Source organism: Mobula hypostoma, chromosome 21 (assembly GCF_963921235.1).
Source record: "Mobula hypostoma chromosome 21, sMobHyp1.1, whole genome shotgun sequence".
Classification (NCBI taxonomy): Eukaryota; Metazoa; Chordata; class Chondrichthyes; order Myliobatiformes; family Myliobatidae; genus Mobula; species Mobula hypostoma.
This window is the reverse complement of record NC_086117.1, coordinates 53,233,136-53,256,558: the sequence shown is the minus strand read 5'-3', so window position 1 is coordinate 53,256,558 and position 23,423 is coordinate 53,233,136. Positions and strand designations below refer to the sequence as shown.

At 48.8% G+C, this 23,423-nt stretch overlaps 1 protein-coding gene across 11 annotated transcripts in view; it reads left to right on the top strand.

Moving 5' to 3' along the window:
* rimbp2b (RIMS binding protein 2b) overlaps positions 1-23,423 on the top strand; it is a 205,875-nt gene that overhangs the window by 111,264 nt on the left and 71,188 nt on the right. For 10 of the 11 annotated variants that reach the window (XM_063074044.1, XM_063074042.1, XM_063074050.1 and 7 more), the window contains 4 exons: positions 8,964-9,165; positions 16,427-16,578; positions 19,008-19,087; positions 20,314-20,423. In XM_063074044.1, coding sequence (XP_062930114.1) covers positions 8,964-9,165; positions 16,427-16,578; positions 19,008-19,087; positions 20,314-20,423 — 544 coding nt within the window. The remainder of the gene's footprint in view (positions 1-8,963; positions 9,166-16,426; positions 16,579-19,007; positions 19,088-20,313; positions 20,424-23,423) is intronic. The other variant, XM_063074051.1, reaches the window with a different exon arrangement.

The following is a 23,423-nucleotide window of genomic DNA, read 5'->3' as shown; positions in this document are numbered from 1 at the left end:
CAGAGAAACAAATGAGGAAGTGTCGCAAAAAAGTTGGAATAGGAAGAAGAGAGCGATATCATCACTCCTCCTTGAGGATTACAACCTTGTCTCAATGATGACGTGGAAAGCATTGCTGGCTGGAGTCAGATCTTTGTGCTTTGGCTCTTGGTAGGGTCACCCATACCAAACAGGACAAAGGGTAGACACCAGACTAAGTGTGGTCCACTGGTCCTCCAGGTTCGGAGGTTCAGCTCAGGGCTAACAACCCTGACTGGTCAAACAGAATTGTTATGGAAACAGCAATGAAGAATCCTTCTACATCTGAGTGTAACAGTATTCCAGAGTCTCCACCCAGGACTTGCATGGCTGACAGTAGTGAAAACTGAGAGGAAGCTACTGACATGTGAAGGAAGCCTTGAACACCGCCAGAGAGGGAGGACCTTCATTGTTGCCCTAAACGCCAGCAGCGTAACAGGCAGTAAGTAAGTAAGTGATATCATCAATCAGGAAACGGCAGCTGGAATTTTTGTGACATCTACTGAGGAAAGAGAAACTCAAATATCTTGCAGTGACGGGAAAAAACAAAGGAAGAAAATGTTTCACCCGACAGCGCAAGACATTCATGAGTTACAGCACAGGATGGACAGGGTCATGTTTTGAAGAGATTATTGGAATTTTCTAGATTAAAGACAGATAGAAGACCGTGATCACCCACGTCACAGGACACAGCACACAACGATAATGATGAGTAATACCCTCCTCTACCGATTTCTCTGGCAGCTCCTTCCACAAGGCCATCACCCTCCGTGTGGAAAACTTTCCCCTCTGGTTACCTTCAAATTCCTCCCCTCCCCTCTCACCTTAAACTTTTGCCCTCCAGTCTTATCCCCACTCTGGAGAAAAGGCTGTGACCAGCGATAAGATAAAGATCAGCTTTCTTTGTCACAGATACATGGAAACACACAGTGAAATGCATCAGAGCAAATCAGTGAGGATTGTGCTGGGCAGCCCACAAATGGCAGCCAATCAGAAAAGGTTCTCTTTAATCTCACTCTTTGCCTCCTGCTAATCAACTAATGCTCTATCCATCCAGTAATACCCTGGTATATGAACTTGTTAAACAGCCTCATGTGTGACACCTTATTGAAAATCCATGAAAACAACATCCATTGATTCTCCTTTGTCTAGTCTGCTTGTTATTTCCTTGAAGAATTCCAAAAGATTTGTCAGGCAAGATTTTCCCTGGAGAAAACCATGCTGACTTTGGCCTCCAAGTACCCTGAAGCCTTATCCTTAACATTCAAGTCCAACATCTGCCCAACCACTGAGGTAAGACTAAAGGGCCTGTAATTTCCTTTCATCTCCCTCCCTCCCTTCTTGAAGACTGAAGTGACATTTGTAATTTTCCAGTCCTCCGGAACCGTGCCAGAATCTAGTGATTCTTGAAAGATCATTACTAATGCCTCCACGATCCCTTCAGCCACCTCTTTCAGATCCCTGGGGTGTCCATCTGGTCCAGGTGACTTATCTACCTTCAGACCTTCCAGCTTCCCAAGCACCTTCTCCCTTGTGATCGCAATTACTCTGACTTCTGCCCCCGGCACTCTCAAACTCCTGGCATACTGCTAGTGCCTTCCACTGTGACGACTGATGGAAAATTGCAAATGTCACTTTGTTCTTCAAGAAGGGAGGGAGGGAGATGAAGGGAAATTACAGGGCCTTTAATTTAGCCTGACCTCAGTGGTTGGGCAGATGTTGGACTTGAATGTTAAGGATAAGACCTTGGGGTACTTGGCGCCCTTCTAAAATGGCGCCAGTAACTGGCGACTCTGCACATGCTCTCACGAGAAAACTGCCCTCTGCACTATCCTATACCCAAGAAACCCTTCTAAACCTCCAATCTGCTACGTCTAGCAAGATCAACAACACCCTGGCGAAGCTACTGACCCGGCTGGAGATCACCGACACGCCAGAATTGCTTCTTCAATTCCAGACCGCACCTGGACCCGACCAGCAAGGCCTGGTCCGACGCCCACCGCGTTCCCGGAGACCCCGCGGTCTGCTACCGTGCCGGAGAGCTTGGAGACACGGCCCATTCCGACCAGCACCTCTCTGGAGCAGATGACCACACAGAAGTGACGTCGGAGACCTCAAGGTGCCCCAGATGCTTCCCCGGAGCGACCACCGTAAAGCCCCGTTGGTGGCCATCCATGGCTGCCAGAAGTGAGGCCTCCGCCGCCGACCTCGGAAATCGAGCCTGAGGCTCAGCTGGTGCAGAGGCCTCCGCGATCGTGACTCAGCTTACGGACTTGTTTCAGCCAGCAGCCTGCCCTCCGGGGCTGAAAGTTGGCTCCAGGGCCCGGTTCAGCCGGCAGTTAGATCATCCGGGGGTGAGAGTCGGCTTCGGGGCCCGATCCAGCCAGCAGCCAGGCCCTCTGGGATTAAGTGTCGGCTTCGGGGCCCGACCCAATCGACAGCCCGGGCCCCCGGCAGCTGCAAGCGGCAGCGGAGCCTGCCCCGTCACTCGGCCTGACCTGGAGCGCCCGACGATCAGTCCCCGCGGAACGCGTCCACCAACCTCAAAGAGCTGCCAACAACTCACTGCATCGATGGAGACCTGGAAAGATGCACTACTTACCAAGGAAGCATGGGAAAAGAGCTGGGCTGCTGGTCAGATTGAAGCTGAGGGGCTTCAGGGTCCCTATGCCCACCATCCTATTAGCTAATGTGCAAGCCATAGAGAACAAGGTGGATGATCTTAAAGGGAGACTCACCTACTGCAGGGAGATGCAGAACTGCTGTGTATTCTGTTTCACCGAGACCTGGCTCTCCCCTGCCACCCCCGACTGTGCCATCCGACCAGAGAGATTTTCGATCCATCGGATGGACGGCACGGCATCTTTGGTGTCTATGTGGTGCTCGGACACAGTGGCACTGACAAGCTCCTGCAGCCCGGACCTGGAACTCTTGTCGGTGAAGTGTTGTCCCTACTATCTGCCACGGGAATTCACCTCGGTCATACTGACAACAGTCTACATTCCCCCCACCCCCCAGGCAGACGTTGAGTGTGCTCTGAACGTATGTCAACATCAGTGAACTTGAGACCGGGTATCCGGAGGCTTTGCTCATTACAGCCAGGGACTTTAACCGGGCCAACCTCAGAAAGGCGCTGCCAAAGTTATACCAACATGTCTCCTGCCCCACTAGAGGCCCGAATATACTTGACCATTGCTACACAGCAGTCAAGGATGCCTACCGTTCCGTCCCACGACCTTACTTCGGAAAATCGGACCATCAGGCCATTCTCCTCCTCCCGGCTTACAAACAGAAACTGAAGCAGGAGGTCACGGTGTCAAAAGTAGTGTTGCGTTGGACGGAGGAAACGGTTGAGGTCCTCTGTGACTGCTTTGAATCGGTGGACTGGTTAGTATTCAAGGACTTGGCAGCTAACCTCAATGAGTATGCCTCAGCTGTCAAGAAATTTATTTGGAAATGCACAGAGGACTGTGTGTCTCGCAAGACGATCCGGGTATTCCCTAACCAGAGACCTTGGATGAATTATGAGGTCAAGTCCCTTTTGTAGGCTAGAGCTGTGGCTTTTAGGTCCGGGGATACCAGTCGCTACACGGAATGCAGGCGTGAACTCTGGAAAGCCATTAAGGGTGCCAAGAGGCAATATCGAGCCAAGTTGGAAGCCCAGGCTAACCAGGGGGATGCCAGTAGACTACGGCAGGGTCTAAATGAGATCACTGGGCGCAAAGAAAAGACTGGGAATATCAATAACTGTGGCGCTTCTCTTCCTGACGAACTTAACATATTCTATGTAAGATTCGAACAGAAGAGGAGCGTCCCGCTCCCCCCCCGCCGAAGAACTGGACCTGGTGGCATCGAGATTCATCGTCACCGAGGAGGACGTTAGAAGGGCCTTCCTGAAGATAAATCCAAGGAAGGCGACGGGCCCAGATAGCGTCCCAGGACGGGTTCTCCGGGCCTGTGCAAGCGAGCTAGCTGGAGTGTTTGCTGACATCTTCAACTGCTCCTTGCTTCAGTCTAAGATCCCCTCATGTTTTAAGAAGGCAACGATAATCCCAGTGCTGAAGAAGAGCAAGGTGGCATGCCTGAATGACTATCGACCTGTGGCTCTGACATCAATCGCTATGAAGTGCTTCGAGAGATTGGTTATGGCACACATCAACCACAGCCTACCGGTCAACCTCGACGCTTTGCAATTCACCTACCGGAGCAACAGGTCAACGGCAGATGCCATATTTATGGCCCTACGTTCCTCCTTAGAACACCTGGAGAATAAAGACGCATAAAGACTACAGTTCTGCCTTTAATACCATCATTCCAAATAAACCGATTCCTAAGCTCCGGAACCTGGGCCTTAGCACTCAGATCTGCAGCTGGATCTTCAACTTCCTCACAGACAGGACCCAGGCTGTAAAAATAGGGGACAAGCTCTCCTCTACAATCACTCTGAGCACCGGTGCCCCACAAGGCTGTGTACTCAGCCCCTGCTGTACTCACTGTACACCCATGATTGCGTAGCCAAGTTTCCATCGAACTTAATATATAAGTTTGCTGATGACACCACAATTGTAGGCCGTATCTCGGGTAATGATGGGTTTGAGTACAGAGAGGAACTTAAGAACCTGGTGGCGTGGTGCTAAGACAATAACCTATCCCTCAACGTCAGCAAGACGAAGGAATTGGTTGTTGACTTCAGAAGGAGTAGCAAACTGCACGACCCCATCTACATCGGTGGTGCGCAGGTGGAACAAGTCAAAAGCTTTAAGTTCCTTGGAGTCAATATCACAAATGACCTGACTTGGTCCAACCAAGCAGAGTCCACTGCCAAGAAGGCCCACCAGCACCTTTACTTCCTGAGAAAGCTGAAGAAATTTGGCCTGTCCCCTAAAACCCTCACTAATTTTTATAGATGCACTGTAAAAAGCATTCTTCTCGGGTACATCACAACCTGGTATGGAAGTGGTCCTGTCCAAGACTGGAAGAAGCTGCAGAAGATCGTGAACACAGCACAGCACATCACACAAACCAATCTCCCGTCCCTGGACTCATTTTACACCACACGCTGTCGGAGCAGTGCTGCCTGGATAATCAAGGACAGGACCCACCCAGCCAACACACTTTTCGTCCCTCTTCCCTCTGGGAGAAGGTTCAGGAGCTTGAAGACTCATACGGCCAGATTTGGGAACAGCTTCTTTCCAACTGTGATAAGACTGCTGAACGGACCCTGACCCAGATCTGGGCTGTACCCTCCAAATATCCGGACCTGCCTCTCGGTTTTTTTGCATTACCTTACTTTTTCTTTTCTATTTTCTATTTATGATTTATAATTTAAATTTTTATTATATTTACTATCAATTTGTACTCCAGGGAGCGCGAAGCGCAGAATCAAATATCACTGTGATGATTGTACGCTCTAGTATCAATTGTTTGGCGACAATAAAGTAAAGTAAATACTTAATCGGTTTGTCTGCCATTACTTTGTCCCCCACTACTACCTCTCCTGCATCATTTTCCAGCAGTCCGATATCCACTCTAACCTCACTTTTACTCTTTATATATCTGATAAAACACTTGGTATCCTCTTTGAGATTATTAGCTATCTTACCTTCATATTCCAACTTTTCCCTCCTTAAAGCTTTTTTAGTTGCCTTTTGGTAGTTTCTGAAAGCTTCCAACTTCCCACTAATTTTTGCTCTATTACAATTATATGCCCTCTCTTTTGCTTTTATGTTGGCTTTGAATTCCCCCATGACTATCGTAACATTGTGATCCACAATTGTGTCATCGTGCCTCATCTTTGGGATGTATCTATCATGTGCCTTCTGATTTGCTCCTAGAAATTCCAGCCACTGCTGCTCTGCCATCATCCCTGCTGATGTCCCCTTCCAATCAACTTTGGCCAACTCCTTTCTCATGCCTCTGTAATCCCCTTTACTCCACTGTAATACTGATACATCTGACTTTAGCTTCTCCCTCTCAAACTGCAGGGTGAATTCTATCATATTATGATCACTGTCTCCCAAGGGTTCCTTTACCTTAAGCTCCCTAATCAAATCTGGTTAATTACACAACACCCAGTCCGGAATAGCTGATCCCCTAGTGGGCTCAACCACAAACTGCTCTAAAAAGCTATAGGCATTCTACAAACTCTCTCTCGGGATCCAAAAGCAGTACCAATCTGATTTTCCCAATCTACCTGCATATTTAAATCCCCCATGATTATTTTGTAACATTGCCCTTTTGATATGCAGTTTCTGTCTCTCTTTGTAATTTGTAGCCCACATCCTGGCTACTGTTTGGAGGCCTCTACATAACTCCCATCAGGGTTTTTTTTAACCCTTGTAGTTTCTTGAGTCTACCCACAAGGATTCTACATCTTCTGATCCTATGCCACCTCTCTCTAATGATTTGATTTCATTTTTTACCAACAGAGCCACATCACCCCCTCTGCCTACCTGCCTCCTCTTTCAATACAATGTGTATCCTTGGATGTTAAGCTCCCAACTACAATCTTTTTTCAGCCAGAACTCAGTAATGCCCACAACCTCATACCTGCCAATCTCTAACTGTGCTACAGGATCATCGACCTTATTCCATACACTGTGTGCATTGAAATATAACATCTTCAGTCCTATCGTTGTCACTCTTCACAATTTTGTCCCCCTGTTACAATGCAACTCATCCCACTGACTGCAATTTCACCCTATCATCTGCCTGTCCTTCCTTTCAGTCTCACTACACACTACCTCTGCTTGTCAACCAACTGCTCCATCCTCAGTGTATCACTCCAGTTCCCTTCCCCCTGCCAAGTTAGTTTAAACCCTCCTTAAAAGTTCTGGCAAACCTGCCCGCAAGGATATTGGTCCCCCTCAGGTTCAGGTGTAACCTGTCTCTTTTCTACAGGTCGCACTTTCTCTAGAAGAGATACCAATGATCCAGAAATCTGAAACCCTGCCCCCTACACCAGTTCCTCAGCCACGCCATCACCTGCCAAATCACCCTCTTCTTGCCCTCACTGGCATGTGGCACATGTAGCAATCTAGAGATTACTACCCTGGAGGTCCTGTTTCAGCTCCCTAAAATCTCTCGTCGCGACCCTCCTCCCTTTACCTACCTACGTCATTGGTGCCAATAAGTACCAAGACTTCTGGCTTGTCACCCTCCCCCTTTACAATGTTATGGACCCAATCCGAGATGTCTCAACATACCATCCAGATGTCTCCTCAGAATCTCCTGTCTACACCACTAACTATGGAATCCCCTATCACTACTGCACTCCTCCACTCTCCCCTCCCCTTCTGAGCCACAGAGAGCCGGTCGCTGTGACTTCCCCCTGATGGACACTCCCCCTCCCCAACAGTATGTAAAGTGGTGTACCTATTAATGACGAATAGTCGCTGGGTTACTCTGCACTGGCTGCCTTTTTCCCCTCCTTCTCCTGACGGTCACCCAGTTACCTGCCTCCTGCAATCTAGGGGTGACTGCCTCCCTGTAGCTCCTATCTGTCTCCTCCTCGTTCTCCTGTGTGAGCCGAAGGTCATCGAGCTGCAGCTCCAGTTCCTTAACATGGTCTCGAAGGAGCTGCAGCTCGGTGCACCTGGTGCAGATGAGGTTATCTGCATGGCTGGAGTTCTCCCAGGCTTCCCACATCTCACACACGGAACAAAACACAGACCCTGCAGCCATTCTCACTGCACTAACAGACGAAGAAGGAGAAATTTACCAGATATTTACTTCACCCAAGCCTGTTCTTGCCGAAGCCCGCTGAGCCAAAATCTGCCAACTCTAACACTGGGCTATTGAGGGCTGTGTATACGTGGTACTGAGGGCCATGTATACGCGACGTCAAGAGCTGTGTATGCATGGTATTGAGTGCTGCGTATATGCGGTACAGAGGGTTGCGTGTGCAGTTCTGAGGGCTGTGTATATATGCTATCAAGTGCTGTGTGCAGTACTGAGGTCTGTATATATGTGGTACTGAGTGCTTTTTATATGTGGTATTGGGGGCTGTGTCAACACAGCACTGAGGGTACAGGTATCAAGGGTTGTGTGTGCATGGCATTGGGAGCTGTGTATACGCAGTATTGTGGGCTATGTGTGCGTGATACTGGGGGTTATGTGTGTGATACTGAGTTCTCTGTGTGTGTGTATGTGTGGTACCAAGGACTGTGTATATGTAGTTTGGGGGATGGGGTGTGTACCTGGGGCTGTGTGTGCGTGGTACTGAGGAATGTGTATATGCAGTACAGGGGACAGTGTGTGTACCAGGGGCTGTGTGTGTGGTACTGAGGACTGTGATAACACATTATGGGGGACAGTGTGTGTACCTGGGGCTGTGTGCAAACAGCACTGAGGATGGTGCGTGTACCGGGGCTGTGTGTGTGTGGTACTGAGGACCGTGTATACACAGTTCAGGGGATGGTGTGTGTATGGGGGCTGTGTGTGTGTGGTACTGAGGACTGTGTATACACAGTACTGGGGATGGTGTATGTGCTGGGGGCTGTGTGTGGTACTGAGGACTGTATATGCAGTACGGGGATGATGTATGTGCAGGGGGCTCTGTGTGTGTGTGGTACTGAGGACTGTGTATATGCAGCACTGGGGATGGTGTATGTGCCGGGGCCTGTGTGTGTGTGTGTGTGGTACTGAGGACTGTGTATACACAGTACTGGGGATGGTGTGTGTGCCGGGGGCTGTGTGTGGTACTGAGAACTGTGTATATGCAGTACAGGGATAGTGTATGTGCAGGGGGCTCTGTGTGTGCAGTACTGGGGGCTGTGTGCACACAGTACTGAGGGTGGTGCGTGTAGCGGGGGCTGTGTGTGTGTGCGATACTGGGGGCTGTGTGCTCACAGTACTGAGGGCAGTATGTGTACCGGGGGCTGTGTGTGTGCGGTACTGGGGGCTATGTGCACACAGTACTGAGGGTGGTGCGTGTCTCTCTGCAGGCCAAGGTGTGGGAGCTGGAGCGACAATGCCAGGCACAGAGCGAACAGTTCCACCAGCTGTCCCACGAGCTGCAGACGTTCCGACAGAGCGCCAGTAACATTGACCTGCTGAATAAACCAATCCTCCCGTGGGCCAGCACTGGCCCAGGCAGCAAGTTACCGACCCAGCTGAAGAATGGAGTGTCCAACCCTCTCTCCAAAGGTAGGATCTTCTCAATCCTGGGAGTCCGGTCGTACTCTCCTCACGCCATCCGGGGCAGCCCACGGACAGGCCTCTCTCTGATGCCATGGTAGGGAGTGGTTCCCTGGGCCGGAGGCCCTAGCTGATGCTGGGGGGTGGGGGCTGTTGCTCGTCGAAAGCCACTTCCCTGTGGGAGGTGGGCACTGCCCCCTGTAAGGAGCATTGCAGTCCCTCTCACTAATTGCCATTTAGCTGATAATGTCACGGTGCTGGGAGAGTTTAAATCTAGCGCAAGATTCTGGCAAGATGGCGGTGTGCTCGAACGCAGTGGCATCTCGTGGGTCAAACAAAGGTGTACTTTTTAAAATGTGTTTCTAATGATCATAAGACTATACTGGACTCCAAGAACAATGAGTACAGCAGGTCTGCACATCAGTGATCCGTTCATTGTTCAGAGCAGCCGGCTGGGATGTTGAAGGAGCCAACGGATGAGTCAGAGAAGGAGAAGCCAGAGATTGGGTCACAGAAGGAGAAGATGGTCGTCGGGACGGAGAAGGAGAAGATGGTGCTTAGGCTGGAGAAGGTGAAGCTGGAGAAGGAGAAGCCGGCAGTCAAGTCGAAGAAGGAGAAGATGGTGGTCAGGACGGAGAAGGTGAAGCTGGAGGTCAGGTTGGAGAAGGAAAAGCCAGTGGTCAGGTCGGAGAAGGAAAAGCCAGTGGTCAGGTCAGAGAAGGAGAAGATGGTGGTCAGGTCGGAGAAGGAGAAGATGATTGTCGGGCCGGGGAAGGAGTAGCTGATGGTCGGGCTGGAGAAGGTGAAGCTGGAGGTCAGGTCAGAGAAGGAGAAGATGGTGGTCACGATGGAGAAGGAGAAGCTGGAGAAGGTGAAGCTGGAGAAGGAGAAGCCGGCAGTCGGGTCAAAGAAGGAGAAGATGGTGATCAGGTCGGAGAAGGATAAGCTGGCGGAAAGGTCGAAGAGGATTCAGAGGAGTTGACCTGGGTGCAGACCGTGTTGTTGCCTGATACTCGAAGACATCGGAGTTGGTGTGCAGTGTAAATGAGTGACCGTCTTGGATGTTTCTCTGATCTCAAGACCCTGTTGAACATTGATAATGTAAGATGCTACAGGCCTGCTTCCCTTGCTTGATGGGGAGACAGGCGATGAGGCAGCAGCGTGACCTTGGTTGTAGTGAGGACTAGGCCTCAAGCCGCGGGTTTGCCTGCTGCTGCAGTCCAGGTGAGGCAGTGTAACGTGAAGTCCATGCTCAGCTGGGGGCTGGCCTCTCCTGTAAGTGCTGCCCTCATGTGTTGGCCGTGGAATGACAGGCTAGATTGCTGGGGGCTGTACCATCAATTTGCATGTCGCTCAGGGACTTGGACTTTACATCTGCTTTCTTGCATAGAGATGTGTGTGTGTGTTTTTTTCTCTCTTGCTAGTCTGAATGTATATTATGCACCTTGGCCTCAGAGGAACACTGTCTTGTTCGACTGTGCCCAAGTATGGTTTGAATAATAATTAAACTTGATTTGATTTGAGAAAACATCATGGGTTCTCTTTTCACTCTCTGGGTTGCCATTGGCTGGGGTTGTGATCAATGCCATGGAAACAGTAAACAATGGAGGTGGGCTGCAGTAAGAGGGCCCAGGTGCACATTTTGGCTAAGTATTTGCCACTGTATGTACGATTAGTGGCTGTTTTGTTCTGCTACTTTGGGTGCTCAGTTTAGATAAGTATTTGTAACTGAGGTTTAATTTGAAGGGTTTACTGAATATTCAGTGTCTGTCTTGTCCTGAAAATTCGAGTGCTCAGTTTAGGTGAGTATTTGTAACTAAGTGTAAATTGAAGGCTTCAAAGTTCAAAGTAAATTTTTATTATCAAAGCACATATATGTCACCATATACAACCCCGAGATACTGCACTCATACGACAACATTTCATGTGGATGTGCTCAATGGTTGAAAGGGATTTACCCGTGATGTACTAGCCAAATCCATTACCTTTTGTAGGATTTTCTCCTCAAAGGCATTAGTGTTTACTGAACGTTTAGGTAAGTACTTGTAACTGAGTTTAACTTGAAGAGTTTATGAATGTTTAGAGTCTGTCTTGTCCTGTAAATAAATAGTTAACCTACTTACCAGTAATGAGTGTCTTCTGTCCCCACTGACCGAACCCACAAACCTCATTTCACACAACAGGGGGTGTAGGGTAGGGGAAGCACAAATATCATCATGGGATATTGCTGTGCACATTGACAGCCACATTTTACTCATTTTATTAAAATATCTAAGGTCCCGAGCAGTCTTGTTAGGGTTAATATCAAACATTGATCTTATCATGAGACTCGGGAGCCAGGGACCACGTTTTAAAAAATTAGAGTCACAGTCAGGAATAATATCATGGGCATATGTTGTCAGATTTGATTTTTTGCAGCGGCAGTATATTGCAATACATACAGTAATAATTTTTTTAACTAAATTACAGCAAGAAGTATATATAAAAATTAAATTAAATATGTAGTGCATAAAGAGACCTCACCAAAACAGGATAAATGCCAAAGGTTCTGAAGTAACAAAGGGAAAATAATTTTTCAAATATTGTCCCTACGTTTCACCAGAACCAGCTTACAAGGACATATGTACAGAAAAGGGCCAGTAACATCATGAAGGATCCCACCCACCCTGCTCAGTGACTGTCCCACTCCCATCAGGGAGGAGGCTATGTAGCATCCACACCAGGACCACCAGATGGAAGGGGAAGGGGTGAGCAGTTTCAAGTACTTGGGTGTCAACATCCCTGAGGAATTATCTGGGGCCCAAGATATTGATGCAATTACAAAGACTTTCCCCAAATAGTAAGGCTGATCAACACCTCCACCCACTAACCCACCCCTCCACATCCTGAACCACACTACGTGTCACGCAGAACAGATTCAGACCCCAACAGTCAAAAACTTGCATGTCATATTCAACCAAAGAACATCTCACAAATAACTTATTGGGAAATGATCCCCAGCAGATTACCTGAGGTGTCATTGTGTTGACTTTAAAACACTGATCAAGCCCAGCAACGAGCTCACAAAATGGAGAACAGTCTCTTCATAAAATGGCAGTCTTCACCTTCTCCCTCATGGCAAGAACGAAGAAATTGGTCTGTCTGCTTCCAATGTCTTTGATCCATTCAAATTCACTGATTTGCAGGCTGCAGTTCTTCCTGGCCAACACTTACCTTTTCCTAATCCAAAGAAATTTATCTTGGATTCACTATCCTCCTCCAATTCTATTGACTACTCATAGGACTGCCATGGACCCCCAGCAGGTGTGCGATACTTAGATTATACAAAGGTAAAGGTACCATTTACTTACTGAATTCATACACTCTGCATATAGATAACTTGTTCTCTGAATAACGAAACCATCATCCTCTTCCTTTTGCTCAGACTTCAACCTTGCACCCTCTAAGGTGGTACATATTAAACAATACCATTATTAGCATCCATAAAAATAGTACTAAGCAGCATGCGATACTATCCTCACCCATGGATGCATTTGAACATTTGATCTCCAATTCCAAAACTTGATTCCAAGAGTCTGAGTCATGCAATATGCCATTTGCACTATTAGCATGACTTAATAAGTTTTGTACATTTAGTCCATTGATGAATTATCTCCTTTGTCTCCTCCACGTGTCCAGTCTGCAGTCAAATGAGGAATTGGTGACAACCTGGTAATGTAGTCCCACAAATATCAATCCATATCAGTTCATTGGATTGAAAGGTTCTCCTTTGCCAGCTTCTCCACTGCTGGTTGAGACAAAGTTCATCCTCCGATAGTCAAATCAAAGTCATGCAGTAACATCATGGCTTTCCAAAGGACACTGTTCCCATCCCTTGGTATAACTCCTTGCTGTTGTTGCTATATAATATGTCTGTCCCACCAATACATATTGTTGAAAAAACTCATTATTTACAGATAGAATAGATAATGAACAATTCTCATTAGTACAATGCAGAAGTTTCTGTCTTGTCATCTCTTCTGGACAAGCCTAGTGGTTTTCCCCTTTCATGGCAACTTGATAAATCTGTCCATTTGCTGGTACCATTCATAACAGTAGCATGTGCTGGCAGGTTACTTAAGAATATCAGAGCCTTCTCATGATATTTAGCCACACATAAAACTTTCCTTTACCATCATCACATGTACCCAGTACTCCCTTGGTTAGCGTAAGACTTCCAATGTGACACAAGGGCACTTTTCCACAACACTTTGTGGTATGTCATCAAGTTGTAATGAATTTCCACCAATCATGGTGAGCAACCAACTAGTATATGTAGTACAGATCTCAGCTGTATGTGTTCCCTCAGACACAAGGTCTATGCGGTCAATTATCAAGTTCATGGTTTCTTGAAGGGGCTTCAGAAACTTAACTGAATTCAGAGTTATCTCTGGTGCACTCTGACCAATTTGATTTGTCTGTATCTGATTCTGATGATCTTAGACCTTAAGACCATAAGACAAAGGAGCAGAAGTCGGCCATTCGGCCCATCGAGTCTGCTCCGCCATTTTATCATGAGCTGATCCATTCTCCCATTTACTCCCACTCCCCCGCTTTCTCACCATAATCTTTGATGCCCTGGCTACTCAGATACCCATCAATCTCTGCCTTAAATACACCCAATGACTTGGCCTCCACTGCTGCCCGTGGCAACAAATTCCATAGACTCACCACCCTCTGACTAAAAAAAATTTCTTCGCCTTTCTGTTCTGAATGGACGCCCTTCAATCCTTAAGTTATGCCCTCTCGTACTAGACTCCCCCATCATGGGAAACAACTTTGCCACATCCACTCTGTCCATGCCTTTCAACATTCGAGATGTTTCTATGAGGTCTCCCCTCATTCTTCTAAACGCCAAGGAATACAGTCCAAGAGCGGACAAACGTTCCTCATACGTTAACCCTCTCATTCCCGGAATCATTCTAGTGAATTTTCTCTGTACCCTCTCCAACGTCAGCACATCCTTTCTTAAATAAAGAGACCAAAACTGCCCACAGTACTCCAAGTGAGGTCTCACCAGTGCCTTATAGAGCCTCAACATCACATCCCTGCTCCTATACTCTATTCTTCTCCAGTAAGATCTTACATTTTCTGCTGATGGGACTATATCTGGTTTTCTAACTGCTGTATCTAAAGTACTGATCATTCCAAACCTTGATGCATAGCATGCTTCCACTAATTCCAATAGTTCTCTCTTTTTCTATTTTTGACCAACTTAAACTCACTTGTGCATAGTTGTCTCCCAACAAGCGGTCCCCTTGTAGACGAGCACCATTCAGCCCCGTTATTTCAGTTAGATTAAAAACTACCTGCACGTGCAGATACATTGGTTCCAAAGTGACAAATTCTCCTGTATCTCCTAACACTGACCCTACCCGTTTGTGTTACGCTGAGTTTCACTACACTTGGACTCTGGTGTAGTTCCAGCTACTTGAGGTCATGGGGTAGTCAATTTTACACCATTCTCATCATATCTAATTAAACCTGTAACACACGTGTGTAGTTTCTGCTCTTATTCCCAGTTTCAAGTTTCAGTCAGAAATCATTTTAGGTCCATATTTTCTCTCTGTTTTCCAGCCCATCCAATCCAGGCTCCCGATTGTCTTTGGTCCCAAACCATCCATGTTTTTTCTCTTTCTCCCCACCCGATTTCATTTCAGGATCGGAGAGGCAGGATCCAACATGTTTTTTTCCTTTTCTTGACAAAATGCCCCTGATTCTCAGAATGAGAGAACGGAACATTTCCTGCTTGGTCAAATCTGCTGCCATCTACTAGGAACAGCTGTCCCAATCTCAAATCTTCCATATCAGGATTACTATGCACCTCGATTGTCAAGACTCCAAAATTGGGACCGTCGTGTACATCAGTTGTTACATGCCCACGGTGATAACTTTCCTGTTTCTGTCCCACCAATTTCAGCTGGTTATTATTATCACATCACCAACTTCAGCACCATCTGCAAACTTCCTATTCAGGCCAGACTACACTTGCATCCAAGTCATCAATACATGTCACATACTACAAAGATCCTAGGCAACCCCCCAGCGGGACATCACTGGGGAAACTTTTCTAATCCTTCGAATATTGAAAGGCCTACATAGAATGGCTGTGGAAAAGAAGTCTTCCATTGGGGCGGGAAGAGGGATCTGAGATCACGGCCTCAGACCAGAAGGATGTCCATTTAGAACAGAGGTGAGGAAGGGTGGTCAATCTGTGGAATTCATTGCCATGGCCATTATCAATACTCTTCAAGGGTCCCATGGTTCAATTTAATATCGGGGAATGTATACAGTATACAACCTGAAATTCTTACTCTACACAGACATCCAAACAGAGAAGAGAAACCCAAAGAATGAATGACAGGATAATGTTAACCCCTTCCCTCCACTCCCGCACATGAGCATCAACCTCCCCCTCCCCCTCCCCACACTTGTTCCAGCAGGAAGTATCAGCCCCTCCCCATCACCCACCAAACAATAATAAGCCCCCAGAGACCACGATCTGCAGACCATCAAAAACCACTATCCTTCCCAACAGTTCATCATCCCACAGGCTCGCTGTCTCACACTAACAAGGGAGAGAGAGGTATCGCTCCTGCCACGGCAAGGAATCGGGTCGTCCTCAGGACCACACCAGGCCGCACCCCGAAGGCGCACGTCTTCCAGGCTGCTGCTGGAGATATCGAAAATGCTGGGCTGCTCGCCGAGCTCCGAGAGAGCGAGGACCCACTGCCGTGAAGAGCTGCAGTTTGAGTGCAGCTGTAGATCACGGACTCTGACAGGACCCCAGCAACCTCAAAAAAGGAAAGAAGAGACATTAAATAGAAGATTGTCTTCCTGGCATCAGGGGTCACATAACCAGGACTGTGATATGCACCAGCTGGCGCGAGGCCCAGTGGTTAAGGCGTTGGACTAGTGATCTGAAGGTCACGAGTTCGAGCCTCAGCTGAGGCAACGACACATTGCTCCTGCACGTTTATATCCCAGCGGCAGCGGTTGGTGCAGTATGGACAGGACAAGACAAGCTGCTCGTACGACCATCCACCACCTGATCCCATGGCTTTGAGTGACCCAGATCAGGGGTGGGGAGGCTAAGCAAGTGCTACACTCTGTACCATTCTGCCACCCAGCTACATTATCTGTATGAAAAGTGCTCTATGCATAAAGTTATTGTTGTTATTGTTGCATCCAGGTGTGTTGAAGAACCAACCTCTCTCTACTCTCCTTCCAGGTAATGAAATCCCTTCTGGTCACCAATCAGTGATCTGCGAGTACATCAGACCCATTCCGATGTCTGGCGTGAAGCCAGAGCTCCTCTCTGTGAAACCTACACTCCTCCCTCGATGTACAGCCGGCAGTGCAGGCCAAGACCAGCTCTCTGAGGTCAGTCACTCTGCAGAGTTTGGGTCAAGTGGTGAGACTGTCCGTGAAGAGATTGACTCCTGGTGCCACACACCCGTCCCCTCCAGGCGCCTCACCCCAGTTGGTTTTTATTTTATTTAGAGGTACAGCCCCCTTCTGGCCCAACAAGCCATGCTGCCCAGCAACCCGCTGATTTAACACTAGCCTAATCGCAGGACAATTTACAATGACCGATTAACCTACTAACTGATACATCTTTAGACTGTGGGAGGAAACTGGAGCACCCGGAGGAAACCATCATGCAAATTCCTTACGGACGTCGCTAGAATTGAACTCCAAACCCCGGAACGCCCCAGGCAGTGATGGTGGCGCCCTGAACATCTAATTCTCAGCTGCTTATTGTTGTCTGCCTGGTGCACTCTGGGAATTGGAACCCTGCTGAGCCTGCTGGTCATGTGATGCGTTAACCAGGGTAGTGTCAACATCAAAAATCCCTCTGCTGCTTCCCACACTGGTCAGCTGTCCTTTCCTCCCAACCTCCATCACGGACTGTTCCGCCTCCGGATCGGGTGAGGGGGATCGAAGGGTACAGGGTCAGTGCTAGAGTGAGGTGCTGAGGTTAGTCATCAACTCACGATCAGGCACAAGGGCTTTTGCCAGTCAGGGAATTGAGTTCGAGAGCCATGAAGTAACGTTGTAGTTCTGGTTAGACCCACACTTGGAGTATTGTGTTCAGCTCTGGTTGCCTCATTATAGGAAGGATTATGATTATGAGAACACTCAGTCCTCTTCTATTGTCATTTAGAAATGCATACATGCATTAAGAAATGTTACAATGTTTCTCTGGAGTGATATCACAGGAAACAGGACAGACCAAAGACTAACACTGACAGAACCACATAATTATAACATATAGTTACAGCAGTGCAAAACAATACCATAATTTGATGAAGAACAGACCATGGGCACAGTAAAAAAAAAGTCTCAAAGTCCCAAGTCGATCGCCTCCCAAGTCCCCGATAGCAGGCAGCAAAAGGGAGAAACTCCCTGCCATAAACCTCCAGGCACCGTCAACTTGCTGATGCCTTGGAAGCAGCCGACCACAGCCGACCCTGAGTCCATCCATCCGAAAACTTCGAGCTTCCGACCAGCCCCTCTGATACAGCCTCCCGAGCGCCATCCTCTGCCGAGTGCCTTCGACCTCCCCCCGGCCGATGAAACACGCAAAGCCGAGGATTTCGAGGCCTTCTGCTCCGGAGATTCCAGTTACCACACAGTAGCAGCGGCAGCAAAGCGGGCATTTCAGAAATTTTCCAGATGTTCCTCCGTGCTCTCACGTCCACCTCCATCAAATCAGAATTGTGCACGGTCCCCTACTTGACAGATTACAGATATCATCACCGAAGTGGCCGCGCGTGCTGCCGTCGCGCCGCCATCTTCTCCCCCCTCCTGGGAGGATGTGGAAGTTTTGGAGAGGGTGCAGAGGCATAGTAACGTAGTGGTTAACATACACTTTCAGTGCCAGCAGTCTCCGATCAGGGTTCAATTCCTGCTGCTGTCGGTAAGGAGATTCTCCCTGTGACTGCGTGGGTTTCCTCTTGGTGCCACGGTTTCCTCCCACATTCTAAAGACACACAGGTTTGGATTAGTGAGTTGTGGACATGCTATGTTGGCCCTGGAAGAGTAGTGACACTTGCCGGCTGCTCCTCCCAGCACCTCCACGGGCTGAGTTGTCCGTTGACACAAACAACACATTTCATTGTATGTTTTGATGTTTTTATTTTTGCTCATTTGATATGTCTTTCCATGACCATGACTGTTCTCGGCAAATTGGTTTGTCATTGCCTTCTTCATGCCTTAAGAGTAGAGGTGGAGTGAGTGAGGGCTTTTCTCTTTGGAACAAAGGAGGATGAGGGGTGACTTGATAGAGGTGTACTAGATGATGAGAGGCATTGATAGTGTGGACAGCCAGAGGCTTTTTCCCAGGGCAGAAATGGCTAATACAAGGGGGCAAAATTTTAAGGTGATTAGAAGAAAGTATCGGGGGATGTCAAAGGTAAGTTTTTACACAGAGAGTGGTGGGGTGCGAAGTGCACTGCTGGGGTGATGGTAGAGGCAGATACATTGGGGACATTTAACAGCCTCTTAGATAGGAACATGGATGATAGAAAAATGAAGGGCTTTGTGGGAGGGAAGGGTTAGATTGAACTTGGAGTAGGTTAAAAGGTCGGCACAACATCGTGAGACAAAGGGCCTGTACTGCACTGTGGAGGAATAGTTCTGCTGAGGGAAGGGAAAGTTTTGGGATCTCGGAAGAATAGTTCTGCTGTGGGAAGAGAAAAGTTTGGGGATCTCAGTAGAACGGTTCCACCATGGGAAGGGAAGGGAAGGCTTGAGGGTCTCGTTTTTGTCAGCTGGAACTGAATTTGTTTCCGTCTGTTCTCTGACAGCAGATGGACGTTGAACTCGACAGTGGCAATCCCAAAATGAGGTACACCGGGAAGGTCCGTCTGTGCATCGCCCGCTACAGGTAAACTGTGAAACTGCTACCTTCACTGTCTGAGGAGTGAGTGAGAGAGAGAGAGAGAGAGAGAGAGAGAGTGTGTGTGTGTGTGTGTGTGTATCTGTGTGTGTATGTGTGTATCTGTGTGTGTGCACGCATACGTGCGCATGTGCATGTGTGTGAATACACAGTATATACAAAGTTATATGATCACACATTCTCCCTATGACCAGTGAACTCAGTTCCCCTCTCTGTGTCTGCAAACATACAATGAAATGTGTTGTTTGGTGGGTCAGTTTGCCGTTGCAGAGGGTGGTGGGTGAACTATTTGACGGTTGAGTGAATCGGGGGGTGGGGGGGTTAGGTTACAAAGGGTGGGGGGAGGGGAGTGGAGGGTTTGGCCTGAGCCGGCACCGTCTTGGTTGGCTAAATAGATCTCCTGTATCGTAGGTAAATATGATCAGTGTCCCCACCCACCACTACAGCACAGTGTGTCCCCAGTATCAGCAGTGGTCAGCTGTCCAGCGATGACAGGGGCAGCGGCGGGGGGGGGGGTGGGAGCTGGTCAGGAAGCACTGTCCCTCGGAGTAGTAGTGCTCAGGAGGGGCTGTGCCCCCAGCACACTGCCCCACCCTGCTTCTTGGGTCTCTGAGAGCCCAGCTGTCCGTACAGAGATCTGGTAACAGAGGGGAAGAAGCTGTTCCCGAATCATCTCAGGCTCCTGTACCTCCTCCTTGATAATGGTGACGAGAAGTCCATAAGAGGGGAATGGGAGGGAAAAATGTCTCTACTGGAAGGATAAATCGATATTCATGCCATCAGTTGGAGGCTACCCAGATGGAATATAACAGCCCAACAGCTGATCAGTATAATCCCAGGACCAGCGTGAAAGAGTGAAGGATTGGGTCCTTCCCCACAAACAGATTAAATTCTGGATTTATCTGGAGATATTGTGCTGAGTAGGTCCTTCCAACCCGTGCTGCCCAGCAACCCCCGATTTAATCACCGGACAATTTACAATGACCAATTAACCTACTGACCAAAATGTCTTTGGACTGTGGGAGGAAACTGGAGCACCCGGAGGAAACCCACGCATTCCACGGGAAGACATAGAGCAACTCCTTACAGATGATGTCGGAATTGAACTGCTCACTCCGACGCACTGACCCGTAATAGTGCCGCGCTATCTGCTATGTGACCATGGAGCCCAAGCCTGGAAACTGACGCCTGCTTCTCTCTTTCTCTGAATCTAGTTATAACCCCTACAAGGGTCCAAATGAACATCCTGAGGCAGAACTCCCCCTCGTGGCTGGGAAGTACCTCTATGTTTATGGAGACATGGACGAAGATGGTTTCTACGAAGGTTTGTAGTGCGTCAGGCTCCTGCTGGTCTGGGCCTAGCTACTGTCAGCTAGGAGCAGGAGGGGACAGAGTCCGACTCACTGTCCCATGGAAACCACCCCCCCCCCACCACTGTCTCAGGGATGGTCTGGCCGTTCATACTGATGGGACGTCCATCTCAGCCCAGGCCGTGCGTGGGACCCAGTGGGATGCCCATGTGTGCTGGTGCTGGTCAGTGGCCGACTGTGCACAGTAGGTCACCTCAGATTCACAGTCAGGTTTATGTCATGAAATTTGTTATTTTGTGGCAGCAGAACATTGCAATACATAATAATAAGAAGTCTATAAATTACAATAAGATATATCGATGAATAGATAGATATAAAACTAAATAAATAGAGCAAAAAATAGTGAGGTAGTGTTCATGGGTTCATTGTCCATTTAGAATCCGATCTTCAGAAATTCAGAACTCTTCCCCTCAGAGGCCTCTGGAAAAGGTTGCACACCTTCGACCTCTTCTGGCTTGGTCTCGTCCTTCTTGGGTTCAGATCTAGTGGAGTTCAGGCCTAGTGGAGTTCAGGCCTAGTGGGGTTCAGGCCTAGTGGGGTTCAGTCTGAGTGGGCTTCAGGCCTAGTGGGCTTCAGGCCTAGTGAGCTTCAGGCCTAGTGGGGTTCAGGCCTAGTGGAGTTCAGACCCAGTGGGGTTCTGGCCTAGTGGGGGTTCTGGCCTAGTGGGGTTCAGGCCTAGTGGAGTTCAGGCCTAGTGGAGTTCAGACTCAGTGGGGTTCAGGCCTAGTGGAGTTCAGACCCAGTGGGGTTCTGGCCTAGTGGGGTTCAGGCCTAGTGGGGTTCAGGGCAGGTCAAGCGTGGCTTGACTCAGAATCAGAGTCAGGTATATTATCACTGACACAATGTGAAACGTCATAGTATAATACATAAAAAAATTACTATCAATTACAAAAATAGATAGTTCAAAGAAAGGAACAGCAAGGTAACATTCATGGGTTCAATGTCCGTTCAGAGATCTGGTAACAGAGGGGAAGAAGCTGCTCCTGTATCACCTCAGGCTCCTGTACCTCCTCCTTGATAATGGTGATGAGAAGTCCATAAGAGGGGAACAGGAGGGAAAAATGTCTCTACTGGAAGGATAAATCGATATTCATGCCATCAGGTTGGAGGCTACTTAGATGGAATATAAAGTGCCAAGATGAGGCCACCCCTCTCTCCCCTTCCTCTATTTATCACTCTGATATTTTACCACATCTCACCTGCCTGTCACCTACCCCTGGGCCCCCTTCTCCTTCCCTTTCTCCCATGGTCCACTCTCCTCTCCTGTCAGATTCCTACTTCCCCAGCCATTTACCTTTCCCACCCACCTGGCTTCACCCATCACCTTCCAGCCATCCTCCTTCCCCTCCCCCACCTTTTTATTCTGGCATCTTCCCCCTTCATTCCTGACCTGATGAAGGGTCTCAGCCCAAAAGGTGATTGTTTATTCATTTCTATAGATGCTGCCTGACCTGCTGTGTTCCTCCCCCATGGCAGAGTCTGAGTGTATATATTATATAGTAGTTGAGGACAAACCATGGAGTGTAAGGTGGGGATTCACATTGGCGTTGTGGGAAGTGTAGAATTTCGGATGGCCTCTGAGGGTATGGGGTGATGTTGAGGTGTGGGTGATCATTGGGGGTGTGAGGAGATTATGCGCTGGAGATGGCCACTGGTGAGTTTGTGCAGGTGATCCACTGGGGGTGTGGGGATGTAGAGTTGTGGATGACCACTGGGGGTGTGGGGATGTAGAGTTGTGGACGACCACTGGGGGTGGGGAGATATTGAGTTGTGGATGAGCACTGGGGGTGTGGGGATGTTGAGTTGTGGATGACCACTGGGGGTGTGGGGATGTTGAGTTGTGGATGACCACTGGGGGTGTGGGGATGTAGAGTTGGGGATGACCACTGGGGGTGGGGAGATATTGAGTTCTGGATGAGCACTGGGGGTGTGGGGATGTTGAGTTGTGGATGAGCACTGGGGGTGTGGGGATGTTGAGTTGTGGATGACCACTGGGGGTGTGGGGGATGTAGAGCTGGAGATGACCATTGGGGATGTGGGAGATGTTGAGTTGGGGATGACCACTGGGGGTGAGGGGAGATGTTGAGTTGTGGGTGACTGCTGGGAGTGTGGGGGATGTTGAGTTGTGGACGACCACTAGGGGTGTGGGGATGTTGAGTTGCGGATGACCACTGGGGGTGTGGGGGATGTTGAGTTGTGGATGACCACTGGGGTTGACGAGGGATGTTGAGTTCTAGATGACCACTGGGGTGTGGGGATGTTGAGTTGTGGATGACCACTGGGGGTGGGGAGATGTTGAGTTGTGGATGACCACTGGGGGTGTGGGGGATGTTGAGTTGTGGATGACCACTGGGGTTGACGAGGGATGTTGAGTTCTAGATGACCACTGGGGTGTGGGGATGTTGAGTTGTGGATGACCACTGGGGGTGGGGAGATGTTGAGTTGTGGATGACCACTGGGGGTGACGGGGGATGTTGAGTTCTAGATGACCACTGGGGGTGTGGGAGATGTTGAGTTGTGGATGACCACTGGGGGTGTGGGGATGTTGAATTGTGGATGACCACTGGGGGTGACGGGGGATGTAGAGTTGGGGATGACCACTGGGGGTGGGGAGATGTTGAGTTGTGGATGACCACTGGGGGTGTGGGGATGTTGAGTTGTGGATGACCACTGGGGGTTTGGGGGATGTTGAGTTGTGGATGACCACTGGGGGTGACGGGGGATGTTGAATTCTAGATGACCACTGGGGGTGTGGGAGATGTTGAGTTGTGGATGACCACTGGGGGTGACGGGGGATGTAGGGTTGGGGATGACCACTGGGGGTGGGGAGATGTTGAGTTGTGGATGAGCACTGGGGGTGTGGGGATGTTGAGTTGTGGATGACCACTGGGGGTGTGGGGATGTTGAGTTGTGGATGACCACTGGGGGTGTGGGGATGTAGAGTTGGGGATGAC